Source organism: Octodon degus, unplaced genomic scaffold (assembly GCF_000260255.1).
Source record: "Octodon degus isolate 3935 unplaced genomic scaffold, OctDeg1.0 scaffold00238, whole genome shotgun sequence".
Lineage (NCBI taxonomy): Eukaryota > Metazoa > Chordata > Mammalia > Rodentia > Octodontidae > Octodon > Octodon degus.
In genome coordinates, this window is record NW_004524814.1 from 603,491 (window position 1) to 630,384 (window position 26,894).

Here is a 26,894-nt window from a genome sequence, read left to right on the forward strand (position 1 = left end):
TATATCAATGATCAATGTGCTTGATGGGAATCATTCTTTTTTCTTTCTTATTTATTTATTTTTGCGGAACCAGGGATTGAACTCAGGCCCACTCTACTGAGACATCTCCCCAGCCCCCGATTCTTTCAATTATGTACTAAACATATTAGCAACAGAGTTCTTTAAGATGACATCAGTGTTAATGGGTCCTACCATAACAATGAAGCTAGAAAATGGGAAAGTTTAATTTCATTCATCTAAACATGCTTGATGAGCACTTAAAATGTATTAAGCACTGGGGCTAAGAGAGCCAATAAAACAATCCCTAACACCAAAAATCCCCCAAACAACAAAAACCCTAAACTTAGCCAATCTGTTTAATAACTTGTATACAATCTTTTATTCTACTTCTAAACCACTTGAAAACATCTACTTTTCTTATTTTTTATATTTTTTAATTTATGTATTTGGTAAAATACTATTATACCTACTCCAGCCTCTGGAGTAGGTATAATAGTATTTTAATGAGTAGATATAACAGTATTTTAAGTTTTCTTTTAAAGTGTTTTTTAGAAACATAAATCATTTATTGATGAAATTATATCTAGAATTTGTTTGGGGGCTGGCGAGATAGCTCAGCAGACTAAGCACCTGCTTAGAGAAGCACAGGGACTGGGGTTCAATCCCTGGCACTGCATGCCACACCAGCCCTGTCCTGAGACTGGGACTGAATGTAGCGGCACACGCCTGCAATCCCAGTGCTGGGGAGGCTGAAAACAGGAGGATTGCTACTAGTCCGAGCTGCATAGTGAGACACTATACCAAATACATTAAAAAAAAAAAACAAAACACCAACCAAACAATTATATCTACTCCAAAACAAAAAGGTTTTTTTGTTAACTTACCCTAAAACATCTTTTCTACTATTTATTTCCTATTTCTTTACAGAACTGCGTTGTTGAAATCAAGATCCCCCTACTAATTGGTTTTGAAACTGTCTCACTGCTATTTGTTTCTCAATACAATTAATTTTTTAAAAAAGAAAATAACTGTTTCAAAAAAAAAGAAAAAGAAATCAGGATTCCAAAAGCTGGCATGCATTACATTTGCTTGCTATCTTTTTGAAGTATGCATTTTAAGAAGAACATGCTGCAATTTTTTATTGTCTTCTTTGATATATGTTTATTTTGAGCCAAAGTGTTAGGCAAATCTTCAGTATTAACATTTAGAGGAGATATTTTTAAATTTAGTAATATGGAATGGCTGCAAAATTAAGAGAAATAATCCTGATTGATAGGCTTATAAAAACTATATGCAATTACATTCCTGAATGGCATGAACAATCCAAGACTAGTATAGAACCAGATAAGTGGTTTTCACTTTTCTTTAGTGTTAAGGTCATATACTGTACTGATTTATTTTTACTTCATGCTCTCTGTCACTGGTAATAGATTAATTTCTCAGTATTAGTTGGGAATGTACCCTACAGCTGAATTCATTTTCTCTTCTTCTGAAGAGAAATTTTTGTTAAGTATCACAATAATATTTTCCATGTTTAGGTCAGGCTTTTCATGTTAAGATTTTTAATACTATTAAAATAAGATTTATCAATTTTCCATACTATATACAAACAGATCGGCTATGTATTTTTTTAGAGGAACAATGGTAATGGAAGTTAACCTCACTAACTTGTCTTAAATTCATTATTATTTAATCTAAGACATTAAATAATCTAAGACACTAAAACTCTGAAAAATGTATTCTTTATTGGAAATACAACTCAGCAGATGCAACAAAACTTGAACTGTAGTAGCAGTTGATTTAAAGTGGCATGTAACTGTTTAAACCAATTAAAAATGTTTTGCAATTAAAAATCTGCAACTGACAATGAATAACAATTACATACATTGGGGATTAAACCCAGGACCTTCACACTGAGCTACAGTGCCATCCCCTTGAACTTGTGATCCTCCTGCCTCAGCTCCCCATAATGATGGGATTATAGTCACGTACCACCATGCTTGGCTAATTTCTTTTTTACAAAGTAGTTCCTTGAAATGACTAGGAGAGGAGCAGATGAAAATAGGCTATTACAGCTAGGAGAGAGATTGTGAGATTCTCTTTTTTTTTTTAAGCATGTCATAATAGTTTAATGTACATTTTTGCAGAAATACAATATTGAAAAAGTGAAAAGTAGAAAACCCAAATTCAAATACAAAAAGTAAACCACATTCATCATTCTAAAATATCTTTTAAGGAGTCCCAGAATAAAATGTATTCAAATTAGCTAAAAGAACCAAAGAAAGCATGGCTAAAATGCTATTTTATCAATAATTGAACAAGGTTGACAAAAAACTATATACTTAAAAATGTATATTTGTTGAAACTGTACTTCCGATTTGATATGAAACTATCTCATTGCTGTTTATCAATAAAATTTTCAAATTAAAAAAAAGTGGTTGGGATAGATATACAGTTGCATTCTCTTAATGAACAGAATGATCTGTTTCAATGGTGCCTGCAAATAGGATCCCAAGTCCACATCTTGTACAGAAATCAACCACCAAGAAGAACATATGCAGTGTGCTATTCGCCAAAACTGCACTTCCGACTCGATACAAACTGTCCCATTGCTATCTGCCCATCAACAAAATTTTCAAATTAAAAAAAAAATTAAAAAAAATGTAACCACTTTTTTGCTCCTAAGAATTAAATGTTTGTTAATAGAGGAAAAAATTATTCAGCCTTCCCCTTTCCCTTATCTTTCTCTTCCCTTCCCCTGCCACATACACATATACACACCCACATGCACACAGACACACATGCACACACAGAGGATATTATCTGCTTTAGATCCTTAAAAAAATGTTAGTCCTCTCACGTATGTTCTGTAAAAGGAAAAAAGACAAAGTTAAATTATTAATGAAAATTACAGCTATTTCTACAATAGCTTGCAAAAAAGACAAAATATTAAGATGTATATTCCACTGGATTACAACTTTATGGTTGAACACTGTTAAAACAAAACATAGTTATACACATCGTTTTCTGGACCAATCTCTTGAGGAACATGTGGAACTGCTGGCACTTCTGGTTCTTCTACTTTGGGTTTTTCTTTCATTTCTGTGGGGTTGCTATGAACAGCGCCTCCTTGAGGAATAGTATGTACATCCTCAGCATCTTCTCCATGTGCTTTATTTTATTATTATTTTTTTCATTTATTTATTTATTTTGTGTGTGTGTGTGGCCAGCTCAGCCCACCAGGGGGCGGGGCTGGCTGGCATGTGGTGCTGGGGATTAGAACCGCGGTCGCTGTGCTTTTGCTTAGCTTAGCTTGTTCTAAGTAGGTGCTTTAGACCACTGAGCCATCTCGCCAGCCCTCCATGTGCTTTAGAATCCTGGCCCTGGGCCTTGCCTGTTTCTTGATATGGTTCTGGAAGGTATTCTTTTGGCACATTCTCATTTTTATATGTCTTAATAGAGAGGTCTTCAGGCTCCTGTATCTCCTGGTAGGTTTCTGGCGAATAGTCTTCAGGCCCAGGTATTTCTTGGTTAGTCTGAGGTGAGTATTCTTCAGGCTCCAGGGTTTCTCGGTTTATTTCAGGTGAATATTCTTCAGACTCCAGTGTTTCTTGGTTTATTTCAGGTGAACATCCTTCAGGCTTCAGTGTTTCTTGGATTATTTTATGAGAGGAACTGTTAGGCACACTCACTTCTTTATATGTTTCATGAGAAAAATATTCAGGCTCAGTTGTTTCTTGATATGTTTTTAAAGAAAGGTCTTTAGGCAGAGCTATTTTTTGTGATTGAAGAAAGCCTTCTGGCCCGGCTTGGTCTTGTCCCAAAGTGGGTTTCTCTGGCTCAGCTGTGTATGGGTCTGTGTCCTCTGGACCGTCCTGAGGCACCTCCACTTTTAGGGCTGCTTCAGGAGCACATCTTTCTTGGTCAGTGACAACTTCACAGGTTGTAGAGGGGGCTTTGGGCACAGCTGTTTCTTGGCACATTTTAGGAATAAGGACTTCAGACTGAACTACATCTTGCCATATTTTGAAAGGGTGAGCTTGAATCACAGCTATTTCTTGGCGTGTTTTAGGAGCAAGGACTTCAGGCTGAGCCACATCTTGATATACTTTGGATGAATAGTCTTGAAGTATGGATATCTCTTGGTAGGTTTTAGGAGCAAGGTCTTCAGGTTCAGCCATATGTTGGCATGTTTCAGAACCACAGTTTTGTGCCACTATTTCTTGGTATTAAGAAGAATTTTCATCATGAGTAATGCTTTCTAGAGGTAGTTCAGAAGACTGATCCTCAGGCATAGTGTTTTTGGAGGAAGTTACCAAAGCAGGGGCCTCAGCTGCTCTTCCAGGAGGCTCATTTTCTTTCTCTGTAGGTACCGATGCTTTCTCCACAATTTCCTTTGCTCTTTGTGACTGGTGCTCTCTCTTTGGCTCTGCATTTTGTTGTCTCTTCCGGCCTCTTTGATTTCCTCTTCCTGTGTTCTGCCACTTGCGTTTTTTCTGTTCTCCAAATGCCCATTGTGAAGTTTGCTTTTCTTGTGCTTCAGCTTTTCTTTTTCTGAGTTGTTCTCGGTTCCGCAAACTCCAAGTTCCAATGATTTCTGGACCAAAGGTCTCTCTTTGACGATGGTCAGGTGTCTGATGGAGTTGCAAATGAGACTGATCCTTTCCCAAGTCCATCTTGCTGCAGTACCTTCCTAGTATATGGTCTGGCTTCTACAAGCAGCCTAAAAGAGTTACTGGAGGTTTCTGTCCATATTCAGCTGGGTCCAGGCAGAGCAGCACACGGCAGAGGGCAAACTTTCATGGCAGCGGCAAAGAGCAAGAGCCAAGATTGTGAGATTCTTAAACAGTGTAGAAATAAAAAGATCAAGCAGCAGGATGACTCACTTTAAAGTTTAATTTAAAAATTAAAGCAATTCATACACAAAAGAATTGAGTAAAAGAACAAGATGGGACTCGGCTAGGCTACAGTAGCACAAAATACTGTCAAATTTTAATTAAAAATGCTTTCAATTTAAGCAGACCCACGCCAGTGATTTTTCATTATTTTTACCACAGTTCCATGACTACTGACATTTTCATCAGAACAAATAAAGGATTTTCCCCAAATTTAAAATGACAAAATTATTTTTAATTTTGACTTATAATTTCATCCTCTTCTAAACCCAAAGGAATGTGGTCATAGCTGGACATGTCTTTTAGCCTGGAGCTTGAGACTACTTTAACTTTTAAAAGTATTAAAAAGTTGTTCTTTGTTAAAGAGATAGTTCTCCACCACAGAAGAAAACACATAGTATCATTTTTAAGAGTGAGCCCACATATTAGTGAAACACCATGACTCATTAGTTTTCAAACTACAAAGGTGCAAAGGTACATAAATGACCTTGGTGGTCAGCTAGTCTTTATGCTCATCATCAAAGAAATGGTAACACACAGTGACAACTTGTGTCTCTACAAAATTTCAAATAGACGAAGTGGTGTTACAAAAATAAAACCACATAGGAAACTGTAATTACATACCATCAAGGCCACTGTTCTCTATTTTCACTCTTGGTGCAAACTCCATGAGGGCAGGTGCCTTGTCTATCCTGTTCACTATGTTTCTCTGGCAAAATAGTCTGGCCTGAATAAAAATCTGAATGGATATATATTAAGGAATTTGGTCTTATCTGGAGAGACACTGGGGTTTTGTCTGGTTCTTGTGAGGTTACCCTGAACCCTTGGAATTACTCCAGTAGAGAAGTAACTTTCTTGTTATTCTCTGTGGCCCCTTTGGGTCCGCATCTGATCACTTATACCACTGAAGTGACTCCTGGTAGGCCTCCAGGTAGCTTATACTAAGATAACAAGGATGGGGACTGGCCAAGCCAGACTAGCTATGTGATGAGGGACTGGGGCCATTGAATATCATCAGCTTGACCTCCAGGGAGAGCAGAGAGCTGGAGTGTCTTCCTTAGGGACTGTGATCCCTGGAAGAACAAAGTCTGTCATTTTTACTTCGGTCAAGTCAGAACTTCCTCACTAAAGAAGTCGCCAGTGTGCTATGATGCCCTCCCCTCCAGCTGTCAGGAAGGCCATGTGCACTTGTAGTAGCTGGAGCTCTAACATTCTTCACGAGACTGCCTATTCCAAAGCATACTACAAGCTCTGCTGTCTTTCTATAGGTGCCAGGACATGACAGGATTAGACAGCAACAAATTAACAAATCATTACTACAATTTCCCAACTGCAAGGCATCGCCAGCACACTTCTCTGCTATGAGACCTGGTTATTCTCACCTACACAAGCTATTTTCTTTTTTTTAAATTTTATTTATTTATTATTTTATTTTTACTATTTTTATTTTTTCCATAATTGTATTGAGAAACAAATAGCAATGAGACAGTTTCAAATCAAATTGGTAGGACAGTTTCAATAATTAACATATTGCATACTCTCTTCCTAGTGGTTATTTGCTGTACAAGATGCAGACATGACACCCTATTTACAAACACTATTAGAACAAATCCCTCTATTCATTAAGAGAATGTAACTACATATCTATCCTAACCATCTTGAATACACAGATACAAAATGGACATTCATCTGTATCCCTTTTGTTTAGTTCGATCATTTGAGTATACAGGTGTTTTAACTCAGCAAAATATTCTAAGAGTCCAATAGTCCATAATAGTATTGGGTCTTCCACTTGACTGGCAATGTCAGAAATTGTTGACCTGAGTCCCCTCCAGCTCAACATAACAGCATGGCTTTACTTCTTATACTTTGTTTTTATACTTTTCTGCTGGATGGTTAAGACTAAGATAAAGCAAGACCTATGCAACGAGAGTTGTAGCTTTTGGGTCTGAGAAGGTCAGTGAAATCCCCTCAGGATTTTTCCTGAGATCCTGTACCTCAGATTGTAGATCCTTTGTCAGCGTCAGCCATGTGGATGAGTCATGGACATTGCTTGGCCAATGTGCTCTCTGTGAAAGCCTGAGAGAATGTTTTCTCTCCATGTGACTCTCCTTAGGCACACTCTATCTACATCATCGATCACTTTCCTGTTTGGCCCCATAATCTCCTTGATCAGAAAATTTGGGACACTACCGAGGTACATGACGTTACAGTACAATTTCTCATATGTCCTGAGTCTTAATTGACCTTAAGGCTAGGGCCAAAATGTTGGCTTTCCCTGTATACCTCCTTTTTCTCTAATTTTGGTCTGCAAACTTACGTTGTTAACCCTCCAGAAGAGAAGCTTATTGTTATTACCATACAATCTAGGCTGTGAAGTTTAACCTCACTATCTGTCTGAATATCAAACATCTTAGGCATAACATGGAACAGGTACTTTTCATCAAGTATTGATATGTTGAAATTTAACTCCTTACAGAATATGATGAAAAAGTATTTGAAAAATTAAAATATATTTTAAAAATAGGCATAAAGAATTGTGTAATTCTTATGTTTACACATAAGTCCAGAAATCTAACCATATACAATCTTGTAGCAGGACAGTCCCACAATATTCCTTTTCCTGTCTCCTGCCTTCATTCACTACCCCCTTCTTTTTGAACAATCATCTACCCGAGAGACAGCACAGCAGCAGCTGGCACGTCATGACAAGCAGCTCGTATTCAGAAGACCAGAACGACAGGCACTCCAAGCATGCACCTACTATTACAAATTGCCATCTTCAGTGCAGTTGGTTAGTTCACAGGTGTCAGTATATATAGTTAGTCAGGGTGAGAATCATTCCAATTTACACAAGCTATTTTCTAGCCACATTCAGCGACTACTGCTGCACCACTCCTTCATGCTCTAGGTCTTACACACAGCATTTCCTCTGTCCACAATGCCTCCTTTTACTCCAGTCAGCTGGACAAGCTCTTACTTATTCTAGACTTAGTTTTAAAGTCTCAGATCTAAGAGATCCTTGTCATCAGGAGCAATTAGAAAATGTGTGCTTCTAGTAGCACAGCACTTACAGCACTATTTGTTTCTTTTTCTCAGTAAGTGGGATTTCCTGATGTCCAGCTCTGTCAGTCCCTTCTTTCGCTCTTTTCATTTGGTCTTTTGCTTTTTTTGTTGCTATTTCTTTTTATGTGATGCTGGATTTGAACCTATATTACCTGCATTCCAGGCAAGTGCTCTACACTAAGCTAAACCTCTAGTGTTTTTGAGACAGGGTCTCATGATGGAGTACAGGCGGGCCTTGCTTCATCCTCCCAAGTACTGGGATTACTCCAGCCCTCTTAAAACTTTGAGATAGTGCTTTGCAAAGTTGCCCCAGTTGTCTGCAAATTAATGATCACTTGAGATTCCAGGAGTTCTTTGGTTGATTTGTAAAAGCATGATTTGCAAAAGCCATTCTCCAGCCCCAAAAGATACATGATGTCTTGGCTACTTTTATCTCATTTTTAAGAAGGATTTTGTTTTGGCTGGCTCAAGCTGCCTTAAGGGCAGGTCTGGCATGGCATGTGGAGCTGGGGATTGAACCTTGGTCCCCCATGCCTGACTGGGTTTGCCTATGCAGGTGCTTAAACAACTGAGCTAACTGGCAAGCCCTCCCTTTCTCTCTTTTTTGGGATAAAATAGCCAATATCCATCATTAAGGAAGGAAAGGTTTATTTGGCTCACAGTTCATGGGGGTTTCAGTCCATACTCGACTGACTCCAAGGCAAGTGCCATGTGGAATAGGACAGCAGTTCATGGCAGCAGAAGACAGCAAAGAGCAAAGGGAGGAGTAGTGGCTGCAGCAGCTGGCCAGCCCCACCTTATATTATATCCAGGCTGGTGTAGAACTCACAACCCGCAGAAGACCACCCCCGTGACTACATGAGGCTTTTAGGGGACACCTAGATACAAACCTTAACAGGACTTGCCGTTTCTTTACTAACTGTGCTTGTTTCACAATTACACCCTTTTTGGGCTTGTAGAGAGGTAATATTTCTTGGTCATTTCTTGGTCTGTTTCATTCACTTAACCATGGGCTCTTTTAAGAAGGGACTATGTCTTATTAAGCTGTTATCTGTAATCTTAGTCCTGTAACCTGGTCATATGGTGTTTGATACTAGAAATGCCTTTGAAGTCAATGAAATGAAGTCATGTCAAGGAGTCTTGGTGTGTGCTTGTGTCAGAGAATCTCACTATCTTTTATGCATAGCACACACTGTAAGGAACAGGTGTGCCTTACCTATTTCTCTAAGAGTTCCCAGGCTTTGGAAGCAGCCGGCCACACCCAGGAACATGGGCTGAGGGGTCCAAAAGTCAGCTCTTCTGTGGTCAGCTTCAAAAAGACAAATCCTGTAGCAAATTCTTTTCTGAATCTCTTTCAGCCAATTAATTCTTTTTGAAAAAGTTACTATCCATGATCAGGTAAATGTGAATATGAGGAAATATTTTTCTCTGCAACAAAATCTAAACAAACTGTATAAATTTATTACATATGTCTTTCAAAGAGAACTTTTACTATTTTTTGTGTAATCAGAAAAATTAAAATTGCACTGCTAAACTCTCACTGATCTGAACTTTTTTAAAGTTCAGAATCTACAAAAATTAAACATGAATGAAGCACAGCTTACAGTGCACAATCTATGAAGATTTTTTTTTTTTAATCAATGAAGATTTGCCAGGCAAATCATGGAATAAGAAAATAGGGAACATGTTTATGGACACATGTGTGCTTACTTGTGTACTTATTTGGTTTGTTGGTTCATTGATGTTTCGAGACAGGATCTCACTAAGTAGCCCAGACTAGCCGCCTTCAGATTCATGGTGATCCTTCTGCCTCAGTCTCCTGAGTGCTGGGATTACAGGCATGGACCACTATGTCCAACCTAATGCATTTTAATAATTAAATTAAGTATACCACATATGGTGTATAAATAGGCTGCTTTATTTTATTTTTTAAAAAGGCAAAAGGATACAGAATAAAGGGAATTAAACAATAGCAAAAATCTGAATGCATGTTTGGTGTCTGCTTTCTCATCACTAGGGACATGAACAACATAAAGAGAAATAATTCATTTTTATAAAGAAAATGAAGGACATTAAAAAACAAATTTTAAAATAAAGAATAGTATTTTTAGGTTTGTGGAAAGAAGTAAAATAAGTATGTATGATATAATTGAGGCCATCTACACTAACATTTAATGGTTATTACTGACCCAATTATAACCCAGACACAAAATAATTTAGGCAAAGGAGCATTAATAATAGACTGAAAAATACTTTATGCTAATAAAACTAAAAACAAAACCACAACACTGCCACTATAGTCTAAACCGACTAAGTAATGATTTTATAAAAGGCATTGCTTCTCATGGAAACACTTGTGAGCAGATCTAGCACACTATCAGCAGAATAAGCTCTCTGGAGTACAACAGCCTGATTTAGGTGTACAGAACTTTATAGAGCAAATTCAGCAACTGAGCTTCTCTACAATAAAGGTGCCAACCAGGCAGTGCCTGGTGCATCCTGGAAACCTTATCTGGTCTTGTCAGTGAAGCACCACTTGCCCTGCCTCCCTGCCTACCTCACTCCCTCTCAACACAGAGTCTCACTGGGTTGTTGGCTAGTCTTGAATGCAATCTTTTAGAAACAAATGCCAAACTGCAATTCAAAACCCACTTATTTATCACAAAGTATAAACATTGCAATTAAACCTGAATAGTGAAATTTTAGTTTAGAAAAGATAATTCATACATTAACAACTTTTGTCACAAATGAAAAAAAAAATAACACAAGTGGCATAGGTCCACTACCAATGTCTTGGCTCAAGTAATTATACTGCATCATCCTCCAAGTACAGGGACTACAGGCATGTACTACCATACCTGGCTCTCTTGGTCACTTTTAAAAATTCTACTGACATAGTTCTATTTTTAGTGCTTTGAAATTCTATCTTAAGTTCATGTACACAAAAAATATTACAGCTAAAATAAAACATGGAAAATCAAATGACTTTCTCAGTACTACCCAAGTACTTAGTAGTGATCATTCAGAAAGACATAAGCTAGTTGTGTTAATAAAAAAGAATCACAGTCATGCAGACAGGTGTGTTCCATTTCTACTACAACACTTTTGAAAATATATTGCAAAGAGGGGCCGGGAAGATAGCTCGGCAGTCCAAGCACATGCCTGGCAAGTGCAAGGACCCAGGTTCGATCCCCAGTACCACACATCTTGCCCGCCTGGGTACTCTGTGCTGAGACAGGAGGATCAATTACTACAAGTCTGAAGTGCATAGTGAAACTCTGTACCAAATATAAAATTAATTAAAAAATATATTGCAAAGAAAATTTGGAAAATACTGAAAAACATACTGAAGAAAACTAAAATCTATACACTTATAATCTGATCATTCAGAAAAAAACTTAAAATTATGGTGCACTTCTATCACTGCATTTTGTCTGTATTTAAGACACAACAGTACAGTTTGTCAAAATTGAGACATATATACACATAGCATTTCTGTATCTTTTTTGTTCACTTTATATTTTTTCATTTCATTAAAGTAACAAAAAATTAACAATAACTACACAAAATTCCCTGTATTAATTTTGCTGTACTTTATATTCTCATGTCATTAGACATTTAGGTTTACAACACACATGAATATAAATCTCCACACTTTCTAATTATTTCCTTGGAAGAAAAAGTAGATTACTGTGTCATCTTCATATTTGATGGCTATTTACAAAGATGAACAAACTGCCGTCCAGAAAGATATATTTTATCCTTGCCTGTGATTAGAGGTGTATAAGCCTACTGCACTGAGACCCTCACCAAAAAGGGACATTGATTTCTGTAAGCTTTTGCTAATGTCCAGGCAAAATGCTTTTTTAAAATACTTTCTACTTTGACATAAAGTACCCTTTAATACATGAAGTACACACTTTAATCACCTGAAAGGAAGCTATACAATAGAGCTGTACAATTTCAAAAATTTATTTGAATTCTGATACAACGGCTGTGCTTTAGACTAACAGGAAGGCAAAATGGAAGGCATCGGTCTAGCGAAATAGCTCAGGAAACTAAGCACCTGCTGAGGCAAGCACAGAGACTGAGGTTTGATCCCCGGCACTATGTGCTGTGCCAGCCCTGCCCTGGGCACAGTGAGCTGGCCAATGAGACTGGGCACGGTGGCACACAGCTATAATCCCAGCTCTGGGGAGGCTGAAAACAGGAGGGTCACTACGAGTCCGATCTGTGTGAGACCCTGTACTAAATACATTATTAAAAAAGTGGGGGGAAGACATTCCTAAGTGAATGTTTGGTTCCAAGCTTCTTGATGCAATCAGCATTTCAAGTAAATTCCACAGCAAGTGTCCTGTCTTCTTTCCTGCATGATCACCAGTTTAGCTGCTGTCTGCTGCCTCGGCTCTCATTGGTTACTACTACTGAACATTTTCATGTATCTAATATGTTTCCTCTTCTATAAAAAATACATTTGTATCATGCCCACAAATGTTTTGTTCAAGTACAATATACATACAGAAAAGCACGCATATCTTAATTGCAAAACTTAAAGATTTTTCATAAACTGAACACACTTGCACAACCATCACCCAGACCAGCAGTCCTGAAGCTCCTCTCATGTTCTCCACAAGCACTGATTCTAAGAATAGTCATTATTCTGACTTGTAATATTGTATGTTTGCCTATTTTAGTACTTATGCTTATTTTCATAGTAACAATTCACTGTTTTGAAATTGATACTTACTATGAAACACTTAAACATTATAAAAAGTACAGAAAAACAAATCAATAAGTGTTCCAAAAATCATGCTACCTGAACTGTTAGCCCCTGTGAATGTGACATCTGTACACATGGACAAATATACAGAGAAACAAACTATTTTGTGAAATGATAATAGTGTCCTAATAAAAGAACAATAATTAAAATTAGGAATTTAAGCCAGCCAGAGAGCTCAACAGATTAAAGCGCCTGCTTAGGCAGATACAGGGGCGGGGGTTCAATCCCCAGCCTGCTGCACTGGCCCCATCCCTGGAGCATGCTGAGACAGGGTTTGAGACTGCATGGTGGCGTGCCTGTAATCTCAGCACTTGGGAGGCTGAAAACAGGAGGCTCACGACCAGTCCGATCTGTGTAGTGAGACTCTATACTAAACACATTAAATAATAAGAATTTAAACACTTTCCAAAACTTTAGATATTCTCTGAATAATGTAAGCCATTAAGAGGTTTGAGATTAAAAATACTTTGCATACTACAGACTGATTTCTTACCATGAAAAAAATTAAATGAGTAGCACCTCACTATTTCCACTCCTCAGCATTTAGTTTGGGTTTCTGGTATATTTTGTTTAATCATTTATACTCAATGGGTAACTACTAGTTCTGCTATTTTGTATCTATTTATTGTTTTGCTCTTTAAGAAGTAGCCTCTTTTTACAAAAGTAGGACTCAATAGTTATTTTCATGTTTGAGCACAAGTAACCTTAACAGTACAAGCTTAACAAAAGTGTAGTGGTTGACACATTGTGTCAATTTGGCTGATTGACTCTGTGTTGTGGGGGCTCCACCCTGGGGCACAATTGATTCTTCCCTAGAGTGGGACCAGTGCCTGCCCTGGGGTGCGACTGGTGCCACCCTAGAGCACAACGGGCCCACCCCAGAGTGACTCCTCACAAAAAGACTAACATATATAATGGACCTGAGGAAGGAGTGGAAGTTCCACTTCCTCAGAGGAACTTTAGTCTTTGAATTTGGCTTGGACTTCATCTCCTGGTTTGCAGCACAGATCACAGATCACAGACTCTTCCATTAGCTGATGGACAGAGACTTGCACAGAGCACTGCAGTGAGCTTCAGACCTTGGGACTGAATTCTTCAGTCTGGGGTGTGCAGATGCCCTCTGCACGCTTCTTCATCCGACTCTGTGGTTGTCATAAGGCAATCCTGTAATTCCTTATATATTGTATATCTTGTGTTAATATCTGTTCTTTATATATCTGTTCCTCTAGGTAAAACCCTGACCAATACAACAAAGTTCTCAAGTTATATTTTATTTCCTTTATAAAGTTGTAATAACAATAAAAAATAACAGAAACTCAGTGTGTGTTAACTCTTTTCAAATACTAACATAACTTTGAAATACGACTATTGTCTTTATTTTACAGATGGACAAAACTCCTCAGCTGCAAAAGCTAAACTGGCTTGCCTCAGAGCAGCAGAGCTCTGACTGAACACTGTGCCTGGGGCTGTGCTGGCTGCAAGAGCATCTGGTCTAGAGCACCCCCTGACAGAGGAGCAGTGAAGGAGGCCACCAGCTTTGAGGACGAGGCCGCAATGCCTGACATCCCAGTGCCTGCTGCCCTCCCAGGGCACAGCATTCACTACGACAGATGGCACCACATCCCTTTACAGAGGCACACTTCAATTTTGCATGTTACTGACTAATTTCCTACTGAGAAAAAACAGGTAAGGATCACAATAAATATTATATATTATAAATTATTTTATTTTATTTTCTTTCCTATTCAACTAAGGCAACGTTACTTTAAAGTTACAGATGTATCCAATTATCTATACATTTCAACCTAGAGTCTGAAAAAGTTTCTATAGTTGAGATCCCCTACCTAATATGATATGCAAGCTGTAATTCTTGACAGTTTTGTTTTGGTTCTTTTCTTTAAACAACTTTAGCCTACTACTTTGCAAATTCATATAAATAATGAGAAAACTTAAAATTTCCTTGATTTTTCTTCTTTGCTCAGTATTGCTTTGAAGGTTGGTGGCGAGATTTGGGACCTTATCACTGCACACTATTCGCACGGATCTGACTTGTGAAAGTTCTACCCTGTTCTTTAAAGTTGCTCCTTTCCTTGTAACTCTTTGTTGCTCTTCATTTTGGAGGCTGCTAGCTTTTGGAGGTGAGGGCTAGGATTCTACACTTTCTCTAGCTCTAACACTTGACACTTCTTTTCTGCCCATCCTTGGGTAGAGTGCTTGTCTTCCCTAAGTATAAGAGGGCAAATCTTTCAATTACTTTGTGATGAATGAAAATTTACTACAAGCTTTTCTGATCTCAACTGCATTTTTCTTAACAAAATGTAAGAATCTGAACTGTTTAAAAAAATACAATCTACCCAGGTCCATCATCATGTATCATATAACTTTCAAAAATACTAGTTAATGTTTATCAAGTGACAACAATGCACTAATCTCTGTTCTTAGAGGTTTATGTATTATCAATTCATTAATCTCAACAATCCCATAAGGTAGCTTATGTTTACAGACAACTGAAGTGCATAAATGCTACTACTTTTACCTATTTTCCAAGGTCAAATATCTAGCGAGTGGTAAAGCCCGATTTGCACCCTGGCCACCTGATACCAAAGCACAAGTAGTAACCAATTCTTCCTGGAAGTCAAGTTTTTAGGGGTTTCCTGTTCCAATTAAGGAATTAAAAGCTTCATGATAGGTTATCCAATGACCACTTTTGTCTTTAGTGTCCAACACAAATGTTCAACAAATACTTATTAATTGTACAAATTTGGTTGTTTCCAATACTTCCGCATCACTTTTAATGTTATTCCTTTTAGTACTAGGACGGGCAAACTAAAACCCCAAACATAGTTCTCTCTTCTGGGGGGCCTAGATGGAACCTCTTTGTGTACTTAACAGTATGACACATTATTGTTCCTTGTATTTCCTCAGTGAGATACACTTTCTTTCCAGCAGTTCACTGTATGGTCCTGGTGTATCAAACTGCTCTGAAGGAGAAAATGTTTTAACAGTGTATAAGACCTATTGCTCTTCCTCCCCACTTTTGGCAGAGGAGCTCCCTGGCACCTGAGATTGCCATGTGTCAGCCTTGGGACCCACCTGCTGCTCCAGATTTGCTCACACTTCTTGTACCCATCAAAGCCAAACAACTATCTTCTATTCTCTTAGTTGATAGGTTTCTGGCAATAAACCTAACCCAAAATCAACCATCTCTACAAACTGTACATCATAGGCAGTAAGTTTGATTTAAAGCGAGTGTATGGGGCTGGGGAGATAGCTCAGTAGGATAAGCACTTGCCTGGCAAGTGCAAGAGCCTGAGTTCAATCCCTGGTTCTGCAAAATAAATAAATAAATAAATAAATAAATAAATAAATAAATAAAGCAAGCAAGCAAGCAAGCAAGCGTAGTGGGTACACCATGTTAACACAAAAAAGAGGACTGCAGTTTTAAATATGTGACAGGTTATTTTGAAATTATTTGTTGAAAGCAGGACCTTCAACCTCACTTCTAGTCTTCTCACCCCACAAAAATTATTAAAGGATTTTTAAGAAAGATATCAATACATGCAGATAAAAGTATGAAAAAAACACAAAGAAAAATATTATATAAACAATAACAACAACAACAAAGAGCTATGTAGTGGTAATAAAATGATTATGGGAATGGAAGTTGTTCAAAACAGACTTTGGGAGCGGAGGGCACTAGTGTTAGGGACTGATCCAGGGCCATGAACTCTTGCACTGAGTGACACCCCATCCTCTAAACAACAATTTACTGCAGTATTTAGCGTTAGTCATAAGCCCATAATGACACTTCAAACCATGAGAGACCACATACATGATGATACTTCTGTAAGACTATACTGCAGACAGCACTGCTGTCTTAGTTTAAGTAGACTGTATGATGCTCTCACAACGACAAAAGCACCTAATGATGCATTTGCTACAACGTATCTTTATTATGTGACACCACTGTACAGACTACCTCAATGTGGCAAGGATTCCTGTATATTACAGATTTGTAACACTGCCAGAGAAGAATGTATACATAATTAAATGTGGTTAACAAGAAGTAAATTGAGAAGATAATCATTTGTGTAGAGTAAATTTAAAAACCATTTAAAAATTAAAGGGTCTTCTGTGAATTGGACTTGTCAGAGGAAGAGCTATTCAAGACTAAAAATCCACTTTAATCATCTGCATTGAAACAAAAAAGATGCAATAACATGTGAAAACTGAGCTGGTGATTTAAAAAATAACTTACACTGATGACAGATGAGGAAGTTGACAAATTTAAGCCTTCAAGATCAGCTATCAAGCTTGGAGAAAGCACTGGTGTGGGATGTGCAACTGGAGTGGACATAGGGTTAACTGTAAGAAAAGGCCCAAATTAGCAAATATGCATGAAAATTTAATTCAAATTATTGAAAGCAACATTTTTACTTTGTTAGTAAATCTAATTAAATTACTTTGATTAATAAATGTATGACAATTCTATTTAACATCTTGATTTAGTCAAGTTATTACCAAGTCATGGCAGTTATTAGTCTTAGCTTTCAAAACATAATGGTAAATCCTATAACAAAATAGGGATATAAATATCTTGAGTAATAGTTTTTGAAAATTTTTATCACATAACATTAATCACCCAGTTAATTTCACTAACAGAAAAACGTGAAGAAACACTTTTCCACACCAATATAAAGAATCACAATAGCTTTCAGGAGAGTTCTCCAGTTGAGTCAGAGGTCTTAAAAAGCATGTTTAAGTCACTTTGCTATTTTATTCTCCACTCTAATTAATTAGTGGTCCATGATATATAATTCCCTTTTAATTACACTTTGTCAGCAAATCTATGTGCTGACAGAAATGTTTTACTTGTTCTAAAGCAAGTACTTGGAAGCAGGTAACTAAAAGTTTAAAAATCTTTTAAAAATGAAAATGAGATTACGTGATTTCCTTAAGATTCTTCACAGCGGGGGCTGGGGAGATGGATCAGTGGAATAAGCGCTTCCCTGGCAAGTGCAAGGGCCTGAGTTCAATCCCCAGTTCCGCAAAAAAAAAAAAAAAAAAGAAAAAAAGAAAAAAAAGAAAGAAAAGATTCTTCACGGCTCACAGCTCTTGAAAGATCAAAGTCCAACGCCTTAACCAAGTACACAAAATTCTCCATGCTTTAGCTCAGCCCTGTGTAGCAGAACGACGTATGACAACAGAAATGTTCTGAATCTGTGCTTCTTTCATGGTGGCCACTCATGCCTAATGTGCTCTCTGAATACACCCAGGATGACTAAACACAAACATTGCTAATTTTACTTAATTTAAATTTAAATAACAACATGTGGTTAGTGGCCACCATACCAGACATCTCAGGCCCAGCTTATCTCCAATTTCATTAGCTTCTCTAGTTCTAAGGAATACTAGTTTCCAAGATTTTGTTCCACAACTTTGAGCCATCTGTAGTTTACTCCATTTCCTAGAAGGTTTCATTCATCTTGCCACTTCTGCTCCAAGAACACCTTAGGGAAAGCCCTACCTGACTCATCTAATATAGGTCACCTGAACAAACTTCCAGAACTACTTTGCACAGAACGCAGATTTGTCTTTAAATGTTTTTATTTCTTCTGGTCTGTGTGAAGAGACTTTAACTTACTATCTTTTAGTACTTAATACATTCAATTATTTACTGAATGAAACAAAAAGTGGAAAAAGTTTTAGCTTCCAACAAATCCTCACTCCAAAACACTGTAAAGAAAGTAACACTTAAGATGGCATTATTTTTAAAGCACCATTTTCTAATTTTAGTTTCACAATGTCCTGTAAACTAGGCAGAAGAAATACTAATTCATGAAGTTAATAATACTTAGCAAGAAAGTAAAGGGGAGATAAGTTTAAGATATGGTTCCCATCTTTAAGTAACTTTCAATCTAACTAAGAAAAGGAATTTGAATGCTTTAAAAAAAAATAACACAATCTATAAATGATAGTGCCAACAAAAGAAAACCTTAAAAGGAAACCTTAAACAAAACCTATATGTACAAGGAAAGGAAGTAGAGGAAGGCATGACGCACGAAGCCCATATCCCCTCTTCACTCTGTGTGGCCAACATGCTGCTACAATAGCAGAGGCTCCTCAGTTATCGGCTGAAAACCACTGCACAGTCAGCAGCAGTAAGGACAGGAGGGTCACTGGGACCAGAGTGTGATGAGGTTTTAAGAAGAGGAAGGGATAAGGCCCAAATTTTAAATCAGGATAGCATCGAAAGAATCTAGTTAATTGCTGGATGACAGAATGGAGTAAACAAAGAAAGTAAGGTAGGAAAGTGGAGAGTTAAGGAAGCTGAATTAATCTGTAGCCCACAGTAAAGTATTAAAAATCTACCAGACAGAAACAACATAATGAATACAGTACTGAAGAATGATTAACCAATGACAGTGTGAGAGACACAATGAAGGTCAGAGAAACGGGGTTGGCAGTGGGGAAGACTTTAAAGGAGTAAGGCGAAAAGGAAAGGAAGGAAGCTAACAGCAGTACGAAGACTTCAAAAAGCATGTGCATCAGACATCAGAAACCGAGGCCCAGAAGCGGGTAAGATTTACCACCGTCACCAACAAGTGAATGGTAGAGACACTAGGGAATTAGACGCTGGCTCTTCTAACTTGGGTCACAATGTTGTCCTTCTTGGCAAAATGTGACTTATCTCATGGATTCTGTATGCATGTTTGTTCATTTGTTGGCCCATTTATATTCCCATTCAAAATGTTAACTGCTCACAGGTAAGGCATGAAAAACAGTAAGAAACAGCTTCTAATTTCAACTATGGTTTGGCTAAATACCAACAAGAGAAGAAAAGTCACAGTATGAGTACGTTCCACTCTTAAGACCACCCCCCAAACAAGCTTTAAATATCATTTCTGCAAAATAGAAGCCCAAGTAAGAGGGCAAAAGCTGTGTGACAGACAAAAAAGCAAGTGACAGTATGGTATCTCAGTACTATCCCAATCTAAGTGGGAGGAGGTATGCACAAATGAAGAGATTCTGAATGTTAAACCAGGGTTCAGATCACAAGCTAATTTTATCTTTTTTTAACTTTAAAATTTCTACAAAGTACTATTTTTCTTTGCTAGAGCATACTTAATACAGTAATTATACAATTATCCTTCTTAACAAATTTTTGCTTCAAAATTAAGTACAATTCCTTTACAGAATGGTTTAATATGTACTCAGCTTGTTCAGTGTGATGTGATACTGTTTCTATATTATCTTGCTCACTGTTATCATCCTCATGAACCCTGAGCAAATGCTTATTCTATGCCAGGTGAAAATGAAAGTGCTGTTTTCACATGTATTAACTGAATTCTTTTAAAAGTAAGTTGCCAGGGCCAGCTGGCAGAAAAGCTCAGTGGACTAAGTGCTTGCTTAGGGTTTGACCCCTGGTACTACATGCCACACCGGCCTCACCCCCAGGCGCACTGAGCCAGTGATAGAGTCTGGGCATGGTGGCACATGCCTGTAATGCCAGCACTAGGGAGGCAGAAATTAGAAGGATCACTACAAGTCTGAGCTGTGCAGTGAGAGCCTGCACCAAAACAAAACAAACCTTAAAATATAAATAAAAGTCTCCATAAGAAAGAGTTAATATTACTTTAATCTTGTAGATAAAACAGTGAAAGCAGAGATTAAGCAAAATGCCCAAGTAACACAGCTAGTAAGAGAACTAGAACTCAAACAGCTTAATTCTATCATCTCCTTGGTTACCTCTTCTGCAATCTGCACCAGACCTTACCCAACAGTGTGGTATCACAGTACTAGGCTCCCCTTGAAGCACGTAACTGTTGGCTGCTGGTACTTTACTAAAACCATAATGACACACCTAGAGTTTCTACAGAAAAACATTAGAACAGAATTGCTGCTCTATAATCATGTCATTAGGAAAATATGATGTGAAGTTCTAAGGTATTTTAATTTGTAGGTATAATATAACCCCCAAAACAGCATGCTGTGATCTTCAAGCTTAATCATAGAGCATGGATCATATACTCTCCTTGCTCAAAATTTTTTTTTTGTGTGTGTGTATTATCAAACAGTGTTCATGAAGCAGTCATATAGCTCCATAATCTACAGAAATCATAAAAGATATACCATTTTTTTCATTTTACAAATAAAAAATGAAACAGAAATTAACTCATTTAATTGATTAAAAACATAAAGGTCTATGCTCCTGATAATACCCTCTCCACAAAAACACAGTTTTGTTCAAAATTGCAGAAGGGCTTTGTGATAGAGCCAATCTACAGCAGAATGCTACCTGTACTGCTTCCTTAGAGACAATAACCACTTGTGGGCAGAGCTGGCTTTCCCTCTTCCTCCACGTCTTCACTCTACTTGGTACCCTCCATTCATTCTTTCCTGACTGCTTGGCTCATGCTTGCTGAAACTCAGCCCCAGGGCGCATCCTGTTCCTGGGAGGAGGTGTAGGCTTCAAGAGTCCTGGCTGTGCTCAATGCCTAGCTCCCTCTTACCTCATCTATCATGTGGTAATCTGCCTGATGACTTCCCCACTCCTCCCATTCCCCCTGTACAGTCCCTTGGGTACAGACAATACTATATTTATTTAGGATCTCAGATATATACTCAGTACTTCACTCTGAATGGTGCATGCTTAGTATTTGTTTCCTCAGTATGCAATGTGTACCTAAACTTCTGTGTAGATAAAACATAAAGAATATGTCTGCTTTTCCTTCAAGATTACTCTTAGCTGTCACAAGGTGAGGACTTAAACCACTGAAGAGTGACTTTAAATGTCTGACCAGTAAACTGATTACTCTGGGTGGTGAAAATCTACTTTAGATGATAAGCAGCTGACAGTGCAGTAAGAAGTCCTCTGCTGGTCTTTTGCCAAGACCAGGTATACTTATTCTACAGGAATTTGAAGCTTCTTATCTGCTATTTTCCTCACTGTATTTTGCATCTCCACTGTATGTCATATACATATAAATGGATATATAAAATACTTGTACATTTATACATATAAATGTATATATATGCATATTATACTTGTCCAGCATCTGTATCCATGACTAGACTGTAGTATGTGGAAGAGAACGACTGAATTCTAGTATCCAGTACAGCACCCAGCAAAGAACCTTGCTCTTAGCAAACAACCCAGCCATAATTATCTGCTGAGCTGACAACCTGTTTAAAAAAAGGCTCCTGTCATTTCTTTTTTTTTTTTTTTTTCCCTCAGAGTGTCATTTCTTTCTTTCTTTCTTTTTTTTTTACAATTATTTAAGACCTTTATTAACAGGTGCTTACAGTTTGTTGATTTTTTTGAAAAAATCAAGTTGTAAACTTTTATTACAAATTAAAAATGAAGTTCTTAAAAATCTCAACTTGACCAGATATGAAACAATTTAAAACCTTTAAAGGTGTATTGGGAAAAACCAGGCTTTTTAAAAAAACACGTTTGTCATTGCCAAAAAGAGACATCTTTAGGTAAAAATAATAAAAACTCCATGCTGCATAGATAATGCAGATAGTTCTAGTTATCTGGTCAATGGGCAAAAAGCAAGCACTTAAGGTCTTCAGTTCCAATCTTTTGTTCATTTCTTATTGGTGGAATTTTCTATTCCTTTCTTTCTTGCTGGATGACTAAACCGGATGATGGTAGAGACGTTAAGCCGGCATTTACTCAGACCAGTCCTGCTCAGTCTCAGGAGCAGACGAATTCTCAGCTGGTCAATGGGCTGCTTTTGTCTTTTTGCCATCTTGTGGTTTAGGGTTTTCTGGGCGTCTGCGTTGGTAATTGAAGTTGCGACGGTACCGATGTTGAAGTGGCTGCTGACCTTGAGGCTCACATCTCCTTGATTTTCCTTATCTTCTTCATTGCCATCCTCTGTAGGATATCTTTGGCGAGGAGGGCCCCTGCGGAATCGTGGTCTATAACCTCGATACATATTCTGTCTCACTTGTCTAGCTTGTTCTCCTGCACCCTGGTTGTCAGCACCCTCCATCACTTCTCCTTGCACAGGAGGGTTGGAATACTGTGGTCGAAGCCCATAGGGTCTCCGCATGTAGTAAGGTGGGAACCTTCGCCTGCGGTAGGGCCAGCGTGGCTAGGCCTGGCCTTTGGGAGTGCTCTCCGATCCCTCATTCTTTTCCCCACTCTCACTATTCTGGTAATTCTGCTGGTAATTGCGTGGAGGACCCCTACGACGTGGATAGCGTCTATACTAGTTACAGTCTGTTGCGTATTTACTGCCTTGGACTGGAGCTCCACCAGGGCCTGTAACATTCGCTTCCTCTGCACCCTTTTCTCCTTCAACAACACCAAACTCCACAGTCTCTCCATCTCCTACACTGTGAAGGTACTTCCTGGGGTTATTCTTCTTTAGGGCAGTCTGGTGTACAAATACATCTTCCTTGGTGTCATTCCTGTTGATGACACCATATCTGCTTCTTACATTAAACCATTTTACTGTTCCCAAAATCTTCCTTGTGATGAGCTTTTTGTTCCAGGCAGCTGCAGCTCCCTGAGCTGCTACCCGTGGTGCTGGGCTCGGTGTCAGCAGTGCTGAGGGCGGGGGCGGCTGCTGGGTCTCGGCCTCGCTGCTCACCTTTGCGGTGATGGTGACTGGGGCCGGCTGCGGCAGCTGTGGCTCCTCCCGGTGTGTGATGCTAACTAGGCCGGCGGCAGTGGTGGGGCTGCTCAGGGCTCTCTGGGGTCCGCTCTCCCCTCCCGCTACCAATCGAACTCGTCATTTCTGACAAATGTAGAACTACAACATTTTCTTTTAAATCTCAAATACTTTAGTATTAAAAGTGAAACATTCTATGTTGAGTTGTACAATGTGGCTTAGGATAAAATTTCCTTTTAAGAATCTTACCTTTAAAATTCTTAAAAAATTTAATGAGGGGGTACCAGGAATGCCATTCAGGGTCTTATACTTGTCAGGAAAGAGCTGTGTCACTGAGCTACATCCCCAGCCCAAAGAACTTAATGGAAAATTTCTGTGTCTACACATAAAAATATACTTGCATAAAAAAAGAATCAAAGTGTTAACAACTGCATACTTTACAGGTTTCCATTCTTTACATGTGCTCCATGTATCTTTCCTCTTACAATATGAATCACCCAGATTACATTTTGGCTCTCTGATCAGACTACAACAGTATGTAACAGTGGGTGACTTCTGAGCTTGGACTTGCAAGACAGACCCAATCTGCCACTGAAAGACCTTGGGGAAGCATTCTCAGAAGAGACAACAGTACCAAGCCCTTGGCAACACTGAGCCTCATAGTTTAAACAAAGCAAAGAGGCAGAGTAATGTGAAATACAGGTAAGAGGCAGGCCAGAATCGACTGTGTCTTGGAGACTGTGAAAAGAAACAAGAACTTTAATGGAAAATAAATGACATCCAATTAAAGGTATTAAAACAAGGAAGAAGTAAGATCTGATTTTGTAGTTCACTGGTAAAATAAATTTCCAGTGAAGAACTGCTTGGTCTAGTATGCACAATTTAAGTTAGGGACATATTGTTAAAATGACTTCAAAAAGCTATACCCTTTTGTACTCCTATGAAGAGGAGATAAAGTATCCTGGATGGTATCAAAATGAAAAAATCTTTGCTAACATGTAAAAATTGATTCACATTTGCCTTCAATTTTATTTTTAATTTCCCTATGCTACGTATTTCTCTGTATGATACATGTGAATTTCTTTATAGTAAGAATTCGCCATGTCCACTGGAGACAGGCTATGTAAACAATACATGCAGAGCAGACTATTACAGAATGAAGGAGCACATTCTTCTCCTGAGGAAAGACTACAGTGGCCCAGGACTCAGGAAATCTCACCTGTTGCTCTTCTCCTCATGCAGCATCTGCCAAGGAACAAAGCCAATTCTACTATCTCTCTTGCAATTTAAGGAGAAAGGTGAGTATGTATCTTTGAAAATGTAGCTGAGTAAATTTATAAGATTCACAAGTAGATTTTTTGTACTTAAAACAGTGATACACACAGGGCCAACCTGTCTCCCAAGTTTTATAATCCATTTCCATTCTCACCAAAATTGGAAGTGGAAGATGGTGGTTTCCATTTTTATTTTCTTTCCTAATTCTGTATCTATATCCTTAAGTTAGACATGGCAATCCTCAAAATCAACATTTAAAACAAATATAAATTATTAAAGTAAAATATTTAAAACTGGACAAATTTGTTGTATTTTATTTGGCCATGTATTTATCTGTGTGAGTCAGAACTGCTATGAACAGATAAAAGATTCTATTACCACTGATTTCCAAAATTTTCCTGCCTTACTTATCTATAAATTCTTTTATAAAAGGTATCAATACATTTTGAGCCATGTAAATAAGTTACTATAAAAATAAATATAATACAGAAAAATTTATACTTACAGTCATCTAGGTCTAGAAGTGAAACATCTTTGGTAAGAGAAGTTCTTTCTTGGTTTAGTTTTTTTTCTTTCTCCTATAAAATAATATATATTTCATTTATTTTGTGTTTTGTTTTTAAAAACCTAGGAAGCATTATATTTACTTTTTTTCTTTGTCTTTTTGAAACAGGGTTCACTGTGCAGTTGATGGCCTTGAGCTCACTTTGTAGCCCAGGCTGGCCTGGAACTCACAGCAATCCTCTTCCCTTAAGATTCTCGAGTGCTGTGATTACAGGCATGCATCATCACGCCAAGTTAGGAAGCAGTACTAACATTTAAAACAACCATAAAAAATAAAATAAAATAAAAATAAAACAACCATATTTTTCCCTTAGTTTTAAAAACAAATCAAGCCTCTGTCTTACTGCATAAAACATTTTTCAGAATAAAAATTTCTGCCTGAATTAGCATACAGTATTTCCTTTCCATTATGCACACTGTTAATTATTTTAAAATATTTTATATTTAAAGATCACATGGGGGGCCGGGGAGATAACTCAGTGGAATAAGCGCTTCCCTGGCAAGCGCAAGGAACTGAATTCAATCCCCGGTTCCGCAAAAAAAAAAAAAAAAAAAAAAAAAAGATCACATAGGATTTTAAAAGAAAATTTAAAGGTCAATAATAATGGTTTTATAAGCTGACAATTTTGCTAATGTAAAAACGTAATATAGCTTTTCAATTTGAAATTTTCTGAATTCAATTTTATGAAAAATAATTTTTGAATGAGTTCACTTAAGAAAAAGAATTGCCCCAGCAAAACACACATAGCTCTTAAATCATCAACAGACTTGCTGATACTATATGACAGGCATGTGCCAGGTACTCCTAATTTCAATATTCAGATGTGTCTGACCTCTCTGCCCTAAGTATTCATTAAAATCTATCAATGACATTACCAGTTTCTTGGTCCTGTGGGTGGGAAACAATTTACTTGACTGTTATGTACAGAGAATAAATATTTCAAACACATTTGCTCATAAGTGGGGCTTCTCTTACAACAGATTTTTCTCATTCAATATACTATGCTTTGAAAACTATGTAACTATGGATTAGAATACAACACCCAGATGCCTGAATATCTAACCCATATTCAGTTTGGTTAGATAGTCAGAAAAGATTAGTTTAGCTTTTTGTTCCTAAAAGAAGTATAGTTAAGGTCATAAATAGCACTGGAGGTTGTTAAACAAATATTATCTGTGTCAAAGTTATTTATGTTTTATCATCTGTGCTCTTTATTTTAAGTGAAATCACCTCAAATTAAAGAAAAGTTTTCACTAAAATCCATATTCATTAATTTATTCATTTGGTGTATACAGAATTTTAGATGTATATCAGATTCTGTGCTAAGCAATGGAAATAACAGCCCAGAGAGGTATAATCCCTGCTTTCAAATAATTTGTAATCTACCAAAGGAGTAGGGTGCTTATGTTTCATATGAATGTTTTTAAAGTGTTCAAGTTATGGAAACGTACTACTCAAGTGAAAGGTACATAACCACCGCCAGAAGTTTTTCCAGTACTGCAGCTCTTAACAGTAGTGCAAACATAAGAATAAGAGCACTTACAAGGCAGTATAAGGTAGGTCACATCTTAAAATGATTTTAATTATGCTTATTTGCTTCCCTTATACTGACACTAAGAATCATGCAAATAAACTAAAACATCAATTAAAAACCACACTGACTTTACTCTCAAATTAACTTTCTG

The 26,894-nt window shown here is 37.6% G+C and overlaps 2 protein-coding genes and 1 long non-coding RNA gene across 3 annotated transcripts in view; 1 reads left to right on the forward strand and 2 right to left on the reverse strand.

Annotated features, from left to right (window-relative positions):
• Positions 1-26,894, reverse strand: part of Ap3b1 (adaptor related protein complex 3 beta 1 subunit) — a 294,655-nt gene that overhangs the window by 60,345 nt on the left and 207,416 nt on the right. The window contains exons 21-22 of the mRNA XM_004645731.2: positions 25,150-25,222; positions 17,000-17,106 (exon numbers count right to left, since the gene is read on the reverse strand). Of these exons, the coding sequence (XP_004645788.1) occupies positions 17,000-17,106; positions 25,150-25,222 (180 nt within the window). The remainder of the gene's footprint in view (positions 1-16,999; positions 17,107-25,149; positions 25,223-26,894) is intronic.
• Positions 2,996-4,724, reverse strand: LOC111813908 (hemogen-like). The gene is given in 2 exon segments (XM_023706050.1): positions 2,996-3,168; positions 3,365-4,724. Coding segments are annotated over 2 exon segments (1,485 nt in total). The 5' UTR covers positions 4,677-4,724.
• LOC111813909 lies at positions 19,211-25,338 on the forward strand. Its single transcript, XR_002819032.1, has 3 exons — positions 19,211-19,320; positions 24,612-24,667; positions 25,318-25,338. It is a non-coding gene; the product is annotated as an uncharacterized LOC111813909 (long non-coding RNA).